Source organism: Oreochromis niloticus, linkage group LG8 (genome assembly GCF_001858045.2).
Source record: "Oreochromis niloticus isolate F11D_XX linkage group LG8, O_niloticus_UMD_NMBU, whole genome shotgun sequence".
Lineage (NCBI taxonomy): Eukaryota > Metazoa > Chordata > Actinopteri > Cichliformes > Cichlidae > Oreochromis > Oreochromis niloticus.
Window position 1 is genome coordinate 8,946,749 of NC_031973.2, and position 13,821 is coordinate 8,960,569.

General features: G+C 41.1%; 2 protein-coding genes across 4 annotated transcripts; one reads left to right on the plus strand and one right to left on the minus strand.

Annotated features, from left to right (window-relative positions):
- Positions 1–1,732: 1,732 nt before the first annotated feature.
- Positions 1,733–8,405, minus strand: LOC102082481 (flocculation protein FLO11). Of its 3 annotated transcripts, none has more exons than XM_005458207.1 (2): positions 8,334–8,405; positions 1,733–4,028 (listed from the first exon to the last, which is right to left on the minus strand). In XM_005458207.1, exon 2 carries the CDS (start codon positions 4,011–4,013, stop codon positions 2,046–2,048), a length of 1,968 nt encoding a protein of 655 aa, XP_005458264.1. In that variant the 5' UTR covers positions 4,014–4,028; positions 8,334–8,405; the 3' UTR covers positions 1,733–2,045. The 3 variants fall into 3 exon arrangements, with proteins under 3 accessions (XP_005458264.1, XP_013131904.1, XP_005458263.1); XM_013276450.2 differs by having other exon boundaries at positions 8,320–8,351; XM_005458206.3 differs by lacking the exon at positions 8,334–8,405 and adding an exon at positions 5,610–5,889.
- On the plus strand, positions 7,994–13,788 carry syt15 (synaptotagmin XV). Its single transcript, XM_005458205.2, is given in 9 exon segments — positions 7,994–8,346; positions 8,431–8,623; positions 9,412–9,566; positions 9,871–9,933; positions 9,936–10,162; positions 11,210–11,377; positions 11,481–11,589; positions 11,752–11,934; positions 12,546–13,788. Coding segments are annotated over 9 exon segments (1,245 nt in total). The 5' UTR covers positions 7,994–8,339; the 3' UTR covers positions 12,686–13,788.
- The last annotated feature ends 33 nt before the right edge of the window (positions 13,789–13,821 follow it).

Here is a 13,821-nt window from a genome sequence, read left to right on the forward strand (position 1 = left end):
TCAATGCACAGCTTCGACTTTGATTCAGTGCCTTTATGTTGGGGTCTTCTCTGGTGGCTGAGAGGGTTGCTTTCCTATTCATTTGTGAATGGACCTTGACTGTTATTTGCACTTGTGTGCCAAATGACACTTCCAGCCTCACAGAGCTGCTAGGTTTATTTTTGAATTGTCACTCACCTCGTGGGTATTTTGGTGAAGGACGTTACAAACCAAAAGTGTTTGAATACTTTACATCTTTATTACATTTTAGAAATGTTTAAATAGCACAAAATATAGCAGCTTTAAAGAATCCTTATTGATTCTACAACAGTCACTTCACCCAAATAGTAACAACAACATGTTCATGTGTTTATGTCAGCTAAATTAAATTATTTTGACAGTCTATTTTGTAAATTATTTATAACTTATTGGCTTATCGATTTTCATAAAAATACAAGTGACCCTCCTGCTCCTTATACACACAAATCCAGATCTGTGAAAATATGACAACAATAACTGCAGTAGAAGCCACTAGTGAGCTGAGCCTTTTTACCCTTGGTGAATGAGAGAGAATGTGCCTGCTCATCTGAATGGCAATGCCTGAATGGCCAAAAACTCACAACTGTGGTTCACCAAGTTTACATACAGTTGAACTTTGTGTGTGTGTTTTTCCCCCTGCAGTGAATGAGTTGAGTGAGGTGACGTGTTGCTTCAAAAGTTCAAACAACAAAGTAGCCAAACAATTACACATTTTAGCAAGAGAAAATTATAAAATGTGTATTTCTGAAACATTTTCATTTTATTATTTTGTTGTTGTTGTTGTTGAAGATTTTTGTAATAAGTTTTGAAGGACTCAGACCTTTACTCCAGGTAGCACTTTTTAGATAATAAAACCCATTTACAAACACATTCGTGCATTCATAGTTTTAACACAAACGTACAAAAGTAAATTTTTAAGGGCTTCGTGCTTAATAACATAAAACACATATTTGTGCAGAGAGCTAACTTAGCTACTGTGTATATTTCTTGGTTGTGTTTATTAAAGTCATAATGTGCGGAGTGGTTGGTAACCACCACTAGTCCTGCCCAGTACATAACCAAACTAAGCAAAAAGAGTTGGGTAATAGTTCGACTGGCCCCCAACTCCAATGTGTATAGGACTCTAACATCAATCCATCCATCAATCCCTTTTCTGATCTGGTTATTACACTAGGGCTCAGTGAGGCTAGAGCCCTGGACAAGTTACGAAACCTTCAAAGGGCGAACACAGGCTGTTTTCACACATGTACTTTTGACTTTACCCAAGGTGGTGCATTTGAAAATACAAATGACCAAGTGGATCAGACATTAACTGGTCTTATGGTAGCGTGCCAATTCCCTTGTACAAAGTCAAAGTAATGTCAGATTGTAGTGGTGAGAATAACAATGCATTCACTGCCAACCAGTGGACATCGTGTGTACTGCCTTGCTAAAGGCTACATCAAGAAAACTCCCTGACCTAAACAGAGTTTTTCCATTAGTATGAGTATGTCGCAAGAAGACAGTGGAAAATATCCCAACTTGGGTCTCCCAGATGTCTGAGGGTGTGAATGCAAAAATAGCTAAAGACACATAGAAAATACCTAGATTCAATTTAGAACGACGAATGAACCCAACAAACATGTCTTTGCACAGAGAAAACTCTTACCCTTCACTTCTTATCCTTATGTCCATTGTGTTGCTCATTTGTAGAAATGACTCACAAACCAAAGAATTTCAGCAATGGACACCAATAATTTATTGTGCATCTACAGGAACAAGTTTAAGTGATGACTGTTGACTTTCATGAAAAGTTTAGCAGAGTTACATCTATCTTCAACTAAACAGTGAATACCAGTGAGAGAGAAAAACATTACTAATGTTGCACCTGTTGAAAGATGTACCTAATAACAGAAAACATGCTGACAGAAAGTCTAGAATAGAGCTGAACAGAACTTTGAAACTCTTTCAGCTTCAATCCAAGGTTATGAATATTGTGCAATCTGAGGATTTAAATTGTTATTACAGATTTAATTTAGCCTGCTATATTAGTCATCTGCCTTTGTGGAGGCTCCACACCATCTTGGCCTCCTCAGTGACCTTAACACACTCTTCTTCCGGCTGTGTCCATTCCCAGATGAGGGGGACTTAGAATGGTGGCTGCCTTCCTCTCCACAAATCTCCTGCTCATCTTCTTTTGCTTTGTCATCTTCTGCTGTGCTCTTTCTGAGTGAAGCTTCTTCTACTTCTATCTTATTTCCCCCTCCTTCCTGCTCTTCTTCCCTACCCTGATCTGCATCTGCTGTTCCTTCACTCTTAGGGGACACAGTGATATCAAGGTTTTGAGGAGGTTTAGGTGCTTTCTTCTTCTTTGAGGAATGTCTTGGTGGTTCTGGGCTGTTCTTGCTTTCCAGATGTTTTAGTATGGCTGTGTTCAACTCTTCAGGGTCGACAGATGCCCCATGAACATCCCATGTCATACCATCCTCATCCCATTGCACCTGCTTCATACTGCTCCTCCTTCCACCTAGCTCATCCCTATCCTCTGCCTGAATCTTCAGACACGGCCTCCTGCTCTCCAGATCGTGTGAAGAAGCAGAGGTAACTTCCAATGCAGGGTCTTCTACTTGTTTTTCCTCCTCCTCTGCACTGCTAACTGGGAACATACTGGAAGATGCTGATACTAGATTGGAGTTAGACCCTGCTGAAGACTTCAGGTTCAGTCTGGATCCAGGTGGCGAGCCCAAGATAGAATGGGACCCCATGTTGGATGTGGAAATGTTCCTCTTGAGGTCCCACCATGAGCCAATAGGAGAGACCGTCTGCACAGCTGCATCTGCCATTTCTGGCCGTGACACCATTGGAGCTTCTTGCCTGAACAGCTCTACCTTCATGGCCCTTTCAGTGCCCTCTCTGGCATTTAAGCAGCACCTGCAGGTGTCACCCAACCGTGAGTCACTCAGGGAAGAGACAAGTGGTGACCCCCAACCTCGACCTGCTGTACAGATTTGCTCTGGCTGCCACGGCAGCTCAAGATAGCAGACAGATGGTCCTGTTTTTGACTGCTGCTCTGGAGAATCAGGTGTCAGGTAGCTAAGCATTTGCACAGGGCTTCTTGCTTCTTCACCCTCCAGTATTCCTGTAGGGCTGGACAGCGGTTCTATCACGTCATCAACAAGGCATTCAGGATTTGAAGACACTCCTGCTTCATCTAAACTCACAGACGACAGGATTGGGGAAGGGAACTGAAATGAAAGGAAATTATTCTCCAAGAAGCCTTCATCTTCTGTGCTGGTGAGCCGGAGTGTATCAGGAGAGTGGGACTGAAAGCTTGAAGAGTTGTCAATCTGTGGGGATGAGAATGTAGGTGAAGGTTCTAGTAAATCTTCCTGCTGCAGTGAGTTCAGTGGAAGTGGTGACAAAGAAGTCTGTACAGGTGGTAAAGTAGGCGTGTTGAGCGGGGAGATGAACGGTGAGGGTGTAGTTTCTGGAGAGGTCAGCTTGGACATCGGAGAATCTGGTGCTGCAGAACAAGCGGCTTCATGGATGAGACTGGAGGGGCGTGACACAACTGTGTCCGGAGTGCTGCTGCGGCTATGTGCGCTACTGCTACACCCGCTCCATCGCTGCATGTTGGAAACCCAATGCTCGCTGAGAGCAGGAGAGCTATTGATGTCAACATTATTGGTTGTAGATGCTAACTGGTGGCTGTTGGTGGTGTTGACGTGTTGCCACATGTGAGCGTGCAGCGGCTGCAGCGTCACGGAGTTCTGCTCAGAGTGGGTGTTGGTGCTTGAGCTGCGCCTCAGGTCCAGTCTGGTCCACGCTGGATCACGCTTGTGTGGCGGACCTGCAGCCATTAAAACATCCATTGAGCTCTTAGACAGGGAGAAAATTGGTGCCTGATCATCTTCATCCTCCCCCTTTGGAGCTCCACTGGAGTAAGAGAGCGACTGACTGACAGAAAAGCAAGCTGGCTGGTAGCTCTCAGATGCAGGGCGCCCAGCCCTCGCCATGGTAACGGCACTGACCTGTGTGGGAAGACACACCTTTTAACATTAATTCACTGTTTTTCACTGATGCAAAAGTATTGGCCACTAAGAGGGAAGCAGCAACACGTCTATGACATAATACTGACGTACAGTATCATCACCATTGTTGGGAAGGTTAGTTTTGCAAGGTAATAGTTTACACATGACTAAATACCCTGTTGATTACCCAATCAAAGTCACGTTACTATATTTTGATTATTTTTCTAATAAATAGTTGAAACTACTGTCTTCCTTCTCTCACCCCAAATGGTCGCAGCAGATAGCCGCCCCTCCCTGAGCCTGGTTCTGCCGGAGGTTTCTTCCTGTTAAAAGGGAGTTTTTCCTTCCCACTGTCGCCAAAGTGCTTGCTCACAGGGGGTCATATGATTGTTGGGTTTTTTCTCTGTATGTATTATTGTAGGGTCTACCTTATAATATAAAGCACCTTGAGGCGACTGTTGTTGTGATTTGGCGCTATATAAATTAGGTTGAATTGAATTGAATTGAACTAGTTTTGCGGATGTTTCTTAATCAAACATTTCAGTGTTAAATGTCAGAATTTTCAACAATAATTAACAAGCTTTACTCTGTGCAGTGATGTCAGTACACTTTTATGATGATTTAAACATTCAGTTAGTAAAAGTCATTGGTCATCAGTCAAAAAGCTATTTGCAGGCATAGCAGACTAAGGTTGTTTGGAACAATGTGTATTATTTATGGTGTCATACTCAAATTACAGTTTAAATTCATGGATACGTAGGTTAAGATATGTGGCTTATTTTGATTCTAGTAGAGAGGTAGAGAAATTGTTCCCTAACTAACCACTCAAAAAAAGTAGGCAGTGGGTGTAACTCTAGTTTTATGTGCTTTGCCCCCTTACAGGTACCAAGTTTGATACTTGTACAGCTCCACAGAGTCGAGGGAAGCTGCAGACTGTCATAATGTCACATGATACAGTTCATTATTGAAAACATCACATCTGACCACCTTACTAAAACTAAATTCAACAGTTTAGGAAATGCATGCGAAGACTTGGATGAGAAGGCTGATGCTTGCAGTGAGTGCACGTATATGCACACCCCCACACATCCGCAGGCACTCCAGATTAGCCAAATAAGATTACACAATCCAGATTATTTGGTCAACGAGACAAAAGGTAAATTGTTTGAGACAGAACTACAAAGCCTGTTTGGGACTTATTTGACAAAGACCCAAAAGAGACAAAGAATGATAACTACAGTGGATGGTGGAGTTTAGAATAAATTACAATCAACCTTTTTTAAATCTTTGATTTGTTCACGCTTTTCCTCTTTTTTTCTTCTATTCATTCATGATTCATAAGTATAATGCTACTATTTCTGATTTAGTGGCAAAAAAAAGCCTGCATTCTTATTTCACTACCTAGCTGGCTCTGTCCAGCTCTGTCCCAAACTGACCTAGTAGCATTTTGACCACAACTGACCCGATGGTACCCAGACTACCTAATCTGCACAACATAAACTCTTAGTTACCCATAATGGTTATTCACATAAACAAAACAGTATTACATAAGACAGAAAAAAGCAAATAGTAAAGTCCTACCTTTAACTTCACACGTTATGTCCTGTTTTACCCTCTGCCATGCCACAGAGCAGGTAGCCCTAAATGGTGTCTCTCCTTCCTCCCCTCATTCCTTCCTCTCTCTTCCTCCCTCACTTCTTAATAAGATCACCTTTGCTGTCTCTAGCATTAAAATAACCCACAGCTTCACACGCTGTGTCTGTCTGCTGTCAATTTGCTCAAGCTTAACCTTCTTCTCTGTCTTAGCTGGACTTCATTTGAAGCTGGCATCGGTGTAAATGTGATGATTTTCTTTTGTGAATTTGAGTTCTTTGGTATGTTCATGTGCGGGGGAAACAGAGGGGGCCACTACCTTTAGCCCAGAGGATTAACGGTCATCTTATTAGCTGCCATCCAATCTCTGAGCAGTCTGAGCATGTGGATGAATGCATGTGTGTAAGTGATCAGTGGGTAAGCAAGTGGCTTATTTCGATTCTGAGTTAAGGTCAGGCCAGCTGTCATGGCCACCATTGTATGTGTGTGCAGACTATTGTATGAGCAAAGGATATCATATAGATGTTTAAATTAAATATGTGGGAAAGTCAACCAGTCGAGAGAGATATTTTACAGAATGCGTAGAAACTTTGAGCTCCTAATGGTTACAAAGGTAAAGTCGGGTGTTGTCATTAAAATCAATCAGAGTCACCTACCTGATACCATGAATGTTGATACCACATTTTAGGGCAATGCAGAGGTCCCTTCCACAAGATCTTCATTTCAGGGTAAAGCAATGTTCTAATCAAACTGTATATAGTGGGGTGGGATGCTGCCGATTTAAACCTGAGAATGTAATCAGGCAGTTAAAGGAACACTAAGGAACTCCTTAATCCCACTGCCTTGCCTTCTGTAATGGAACCAGAATCTGGGAAAGAGAGTGACCATCTGCTTCTTGTTGGGCTTGTTGGGGTGAGGTTACTGATGCAGTTAAACAACTGCTCAGTGGCAGAGCCCCTGGGGTAGATAAGGTAGATAAGGTTATCCAAGACTGGGGTGGTGGTTCCCATCTTTAAGATGTCTGCCCCCCCGGCAAAGTCTGAGGCAGGGTGCTGGAGAAGAGTTGAATAGTAATTGGTAAATGAACTGGTTCTTATATAGCACTTGTCTGCTTTGCTTGAGCACTCAAAGCACTTTATACTTTGAGTATGAAGTGCTTTTTCTGCATAAATGCACAAGTGCTTTCTATCTGACATTCACACACATTCATACTTTGAATGATAATCGGTATCTAGCCCAAGGGTATTTGGCATGCAGACTCACCAACCACCAGCCTTTTGGTTAGTAGATGGTCTGCTCTACCTCCTGAGCTACAGTCACTCCGAAATGAATCCCTGGTTCACCAGTTGAAACTCAGATTCAGGAGGAACAATGCGGTTTTTGTCCTGGTGCTGGAACATTGGACCAGCTTTTTATCCCCTTGAGAATACTTAAGGGCGCCTGGGAGTCACATACTGATTGTTTGATTTAAACTCAACTGTAGAGGTGTACAGAGAAACCACAAAAATCCTGCCTTTATCCAAAATCTCATGGACCTTACTGTCCCTATTCTTATATTAGTTATGAAGTACTACAGAGCCCCCAGTGACACTAGGTTGGATAATTCTTTGAATAAAACAAGGTCCCTCAGATTCAAAGTCTAATAAAGGATCAAAAGAACAGAAGACATACTCTTGTTTTAAGATGTGATGCAGCAGAGTCACTTCAGCACTTAAGTAAGAGAGACACAAACAAGAGAAAAATGCAGCTGAGACCAAAATATCCTGACTTATTCAAAGAATAATTTACCATAACACAGTTAACAGCTTGATGACATTAACAGGGTTTTTTTCTTGATGGATTTTGAGGACACTCTTCCAGATCTGCAGTTTTGCATGACTGGGTGCTCGTCATGGTTGGCAAACTGACCTTCATGTGTAAAACTGAAGCAATGGCTCACTAAGGAAGTTAATGAATGCCAGTATTTGCCAGTAAGATGTCCTCGGTCTTTAAGCTGGATCACAAAAGACCCAGTTTTCGCTCCATGCTCTAATTTTTCAGTGTAATTTTATGGATCTAAAATTTATTGTAAGTTTCCAGTACTGGTGTATATTATAAATGATTAGGAAACGTTTCTTACAGTAGGACTCCACATCAAAAACTAGCTTTAACACTTATTTCACAGCTGTTTTATAAAATTGTGTTAATGTCAACTAGTTAACACAGAAAACCTGACAAATGCATTGTATCCATGCATTCATTGTCATTTCTGACAATGAACAAGAACAAAAATAAATCCTTAAAACCAGACAGCACCATCAAACCCAACAAAAAATGCCTCTCTGCAAGGAAAAAATGAGACAAAACCATTTATTAAATGTTTCATCTTTTAATTTATGCAAAGCAAACAATTAACAAATAAATTCCGCTCTAAAGCTCAAGTTAGTTTCTGGGTGTTTGGTGAATTAATTTAACTTAGAATTAATTTGAGGCTCCACTGGAGCCCAACGGTAAATTTTTGCCCGGTGGGTCCTCAGGAGATTAATCCGGCCATGCATATAACAGCATGGGAACCAGCCAGATGTGTCGCACCCTCACAGCTCCGCAGAGTCACAAACGGTAACCTCTCACATTAACAATGAATGCTAAGCAGTAGCTTCATTCCTGGTGAGTCTGTCTGAGTCAAAGCTGACAAGGAAAGACAAGAAAAGTTATTCACGTGTTGGAGCTGACCTCTTCATGGCTGGTGAGCAGGAATCTAGATTAAACCTACTGCCTGTGAAACACCTGTATTACACCCTGTCGTTCCGCCTCTTTGTGTTTTGTTCAGATCACATGTTACAGCTTGCTGTTGGTCTGTCTGTGGGTGTCCTGTTGCTGTTGCTGCTGCTGATTCTGATAGCGTGCTACCTAAGGAGGAGGAAAAAAGAGCAGAGGCAGTACGAAGAGCTGCTCTCTGCAGTGCCTTCAGTCCCGGCATGCTCCGCTCCAGTGATCCTGGTGTCTCAGGGCTCCTGGGCCACGTTAGTGAGCATTTTACATAAAATATCTACATACATTAACTTGGTGCATTAATTTATTGATTCAAAAAGTATTACATATTAATAAGACTCAGAGGCTTTCCGCTTTATCACACAGTACTCATCAGTGAGTGCAGGTGGTTCACAGTATTACACTATGGCTCATATTGGTTTGTCCTTGTGAATCTGTGTGGTCCTGGAGATACCTCCTGTAGCAGGAACCACTAAGGCAGATTTGAGTTCCTCAGCAGGTGTTTGCCAGCACACTAACACTAAAACTCAGTGACAAAACTATAACAATTTGGGTTGTGATTGGGCCCATGAGTACTGAGAAAAGGATGCCAGGAGCATGGGAAGCAATGGAACTACACATACTTTTTTCAATTTAATTTTATTATTATATTTCTTATGAAGGGAAACACAAGATTGAGTTTTAAATAGATTTAAATAGATTTTATAGACTAAGGATTGAAAATGTATTTCAGGACATAAAGCCAGCGTATCTTCTATTGGCTAGTAAATGTTTAGGTCTTTATTTGTTAGATCTTGTTGTTTAACAGCCCAAATTCCCCTTTAAAGCATAAAAATGATAATAAAAAAGATAAACTTTTTTTTCCAAGATTTTTTGTGTGAGAACATTTTGACATAAGGCACATCGTCTATTATTTTCAGTTTGTGAAGAATTTAGTCTGAATTTTACTGACATCTCTGAGCACTGACAGCTATTTGCTAAAGGCAGTTGCAGCACCACTCAACACTCATTTAATATTATTTGTCTCTATGTGTGGAAGGCCCCGTGAGATCGCGTTCACTCTGCCTCCTCGCTTCATCACACAAAACCATGGAGATCAGAAAAATAACGAGCAGGACAAGAAAGAGGAGGAGGATATGAAGATGGAGCCCCAGCGGGACGTACTGGCTCATCGTGGGTCGCTCTCAGTGAGGAGTAGGTCATTGCTTCTTTTTATATGACAGCATATCAAGACATTTAGAGCCACTTTGTGGGTGCTGGTTGTATGCTTGTGGAAAAATAAGAGGATAATAGGAGCATTCACCTACGATCACCTGAAGAAGATATTATTGTTGTTAAGACATTTCAGTCTGGACAGATGTGGCGCTTTGGGGTGGACCAGCTCACCTACACTCTTTCAAACCAACAGGGCTGCTCCTGGGTCTAACAATCACACCAAAGTATCACATAGCTTTTATTAAATTTAAGAAGAAATGTGATATTTTGCTGTTTCCTTCAGGCTGGTACCCAGTGGGGACGGTTTTGGCTGGTCTCTACTCTGTACCTCCTCTAAACGAGGTGGTGGCCCCCCTCCCGGCATGGCTTCCCGCCTCTGCTTCTCCGTGGAGTATCGACACAGCAGCGAACAGCTCATGGTCTTCTTGCTCCGCCTCAGCAACCTCCCTCCATGTTTCCATGGCAACGTCACGATGGTGGAGCTCAGACTTCTCCCTGATGACAGGCGGCCCCGTCAAGCCAAGGCCCGGGGCACGGGTCCAGACCCCGAGTTCACCGACTGCTTCATTTTCCAGGTGAGGGCAGAAAAGTTTCCAGAAGTTCACATCTAGAAATGAGAACTTTAGAGACAAAAGAGAAGACAAAAATGATTTGCGTAACTTTTATTTAAAGCTGATATCATTTATATTTTTATAATGTTTTGACTGGAGATCTAAAAGGGGACACTGAAACTAATGAACTTACAGAAAATTTTCACTTGCTAGCGTCTTTAGCATTATAATCCTGAAAATTTCCTACTCTGGTTCCACCAGCAGTGGAACACTTTGCAAAAGTGAAAAATTTTTCCTCTGGAGCCGGTAGAGCCCAAAAACAGAGCAGAAAATCTGTTGCTTTAACTAAATTGTTAGTGTCATGTTCAAGATAGACCTTTTCACATGTGAGTTAGTGCACTTCAACACATATTACAATGAAAGAGGAACATAAATTAAGTACCAGTAGGAGCAGTGTGGTCTATGTTTTTTACAGGTCAAAATCAGCCAGTCAAAAAGTTACTTTCTGAAAATAGGACAGCTGTGATCATACACTCAAGATTGTGTCTGTTAAAAAGGCAGCTGTGTAAAACAGACACTCATCCAAACAGCTGCAGCTGTGATAGTGCAGGTTGTCTACCAAGGACATAAGATTGATTCCTGACTCCTCTAGCCTTCATGGGTATCATTATCTTGCCCAGGTCCTGAGTAATACACCCACTGACAGATGGGAAGAAGAGATGGAGGGTCAGATGGGCACAGAGATTTTTCTAATTTTTAGTATAATGATGGTAAAATGTTTGAAGGATATCATTCTCTGAAAGTTTAAAGGGAGCGTTGGGAGCTAGGAGCAACAAAACTGAAAGCAGTCCTTGGAATTTCGCACTTGACTTCAGAATCATGGGTGAAGGTCCAATTTCTGTATCGGCAACAGTATTGTTCCCATTCTGCAGTGATTAAATACTAATAACAACAATTTATCAGAGTTCATTTAGTACACAGAGAAAGACTGACTCTGAGATCATAGCTGAATATTGTGGATAAATGAAATCTGCTTTTTGATGTTGAGGAATGAGTGCTTCGGCTCCACAGGTGTCAGCATTGCGTGTGCTTCGCAGCACCCTGAGTGTGTGTGTGCTGAGTGTGGAGCAGGATGGTAAACGCCATGTGGTGGGCAGGGTGCTGTTTCCTCTGGAGGGGGAGTTCGGTCAGGCTGGCAGGGTGCTCTGGAGAGACCTTGAGACTGAGGAAGACCCACAGGTACACACCATACAATCACTTACACACACAAACACACAAACACACACACAACGTACTGCACATGAGTGCAAAGCTAAAAGTTCATGATTGCTGTGCTTGTCAGTGTTCAGAGCTGGGGGATGTGCAGATATCTCTCAGCTACAGTACGTCCCTGCAGCGCCTTTCAGTGGTGGTTTTGAGAGCTCGAGGCATACAGCTGCTCACAGACGCAGGTACGAGGTGATTTATGGTTGTGGATGGAGCTTTGTGTTCTTTTTTTTCGTGTGGACTACACAAATCCACTGTTTATCTACAAAAGAAAGACAGTATGAGATAAATCTGGTTATGACCAAAGGAATGTCCGATAATACAGCAACCGTGCGTTTGTTTCCAAGGTGTGTGTGTCCAGGTGATCTTACAGAAGCACACTCAGGTGGTGAAGATGAAGCGCAGCTGTGTGGTGAAAGGTGAAAATGACCCCTACTTCAACTTCAAGACGACCTTTAAACTGCGACCTCAGCACCTGGACGAGGCCTGCGTGAGGTTTGAGCTGCAGCAGCCGAGCAGCGTCCGCTCAGGTGACTGTTGGACGGGCTGAACTTCAGATCTAAACTTTGCTTGGAGATTAATGGAAATGATCAATGTGACAGTGTTTCATAAGACAGGCATTAAAAGCTTTTCATCAAACACGCATCTTTGTCATTTTAAAATTTTAGCTTCTGACATTCGTTTGTCACACTTTGGAGCAATAACAATAAGACCTCACCTACTTGACATTTAAAGAATGTCGAGTGTTTTAGGGCTTCTTTTAAAGAAGTAAAATGTTAGAAAAGCTCCAAGTGTACCGAAAAAAGCATGTTTCTTCTTTATAGTTATATTATATATATTTATTGAGTTTTTTGAGTTATTTATTAGTAGAGGTATAATCACATTTAATAAAATGTTATCAGTCTGGAGAGTCCAAGGTTTGGCATTACTGTTAATTTTTCTTTAATGCTTTATGGATTTTTACGAACTGTCTATTGGAAACAAAGGTTCTTAGTCAAAGTTTATGTGTAACAGAAAAAGCCTTCTCTTTTCCCTTTTTAAAAATGTTTTCTTTTTGGAATTTATTATTATAAAAAAATAAGTAAAAACAGCATCTTCAGAAGATAACATTTCTCACTGGTTCTGTTTCTTTTCCTCTCAGAGCCTCCGATCCCTCTGGGAGTGCTGGTGTTGGGTCCCTTCATGTACTCCAGGGGTCCTCAGCTGCAGCACTGGATAGACATGGTCAACACGGCACAGGAGCCGGTCACACTGTGGCACGGACTGCGCAGACCCACTTAACGCTAAAAGCATCCTCATATGAGTAAAAACGAAATAAAATAAGTATGAATCAATCATCTATCATTTGTTAAGACAAATTTCTACAGGAAACTCTGGAATACATCAAAGGAGAAAAGCTGAGAAAAGCTCATTGTTTCGTTTTTTGACCTGCAGCTTTGCTCTTTTCGTTCACTGCTCTCAAAGTGTTGTTTTCAGCTGCCGCTGTGCAACATTTAGCAAATGTATTTTCAGGTGTTACCTTCTGTAGCTGATATTGAACAAATCAGAACTCAAAGAGAAAACTGGACTTAAATTCATCAGATCAGCACTAAGCCGAACAGTTTTTGCTGCCCACAAATGGTAATAAATAAATAAATAAATAAATGAATAAATATTTAGGCTCCTACAAGTTTCAGTAACATTTTTTGTGCAATTCTCTCAAGATTCATGTATTACTTTAAAACAAAGGAATATGAATTCTAATGTGAGAAACTGTTATGTAATATAACAATTAGATGATAGGGTTTAATAAAAATGCCGTAATAAGACTCAGATTTTAATATAGATCATCTTAAAGCCTGTGTAGGAAAGTCTTATTTAGCTTGTAAGGATTTCAAATGTAGAGATATTTTAAGTCTAAACCTCCAACATGTGACATAAGAGCAGTCAAACACAGAATATAGACTTTGATATAAACATTCTCATGTTCCTGCTTATCACTCGTCTTTTAACCATTGTCAATCTTTATATCTTACTAGGGAAATTCCACATACATAAATGTAAATTTCAAAACTCATCCCCATAATTTAATTTGTTTTTAATTGAAACTGAATATTACTTAAACTCTCTTAAATGAACTTCACATAAAAAAGGTTTATCATTAATTGAAATTCATCCAGAAATTTTCAACAAATGAGCTGTCACAGATACAATTTTCAAGCACAAAGCTATTATTAAGTCTGCCACATCCCTTTTTTTTCTTCTTTATTTATTTACCCTTCCTATTTTCATTTTCGTTGTATTTTTCGTTACTATTATTTGCCCTGTATGTCTACTGTACAAACTGAACTGGAATGACTGACTGTTCACTTTACAATTTCAAATAAAGTTCTGAAAAAACAAAACAAAACCTCCCTCCCTTTCGTGCTTCCTAATTC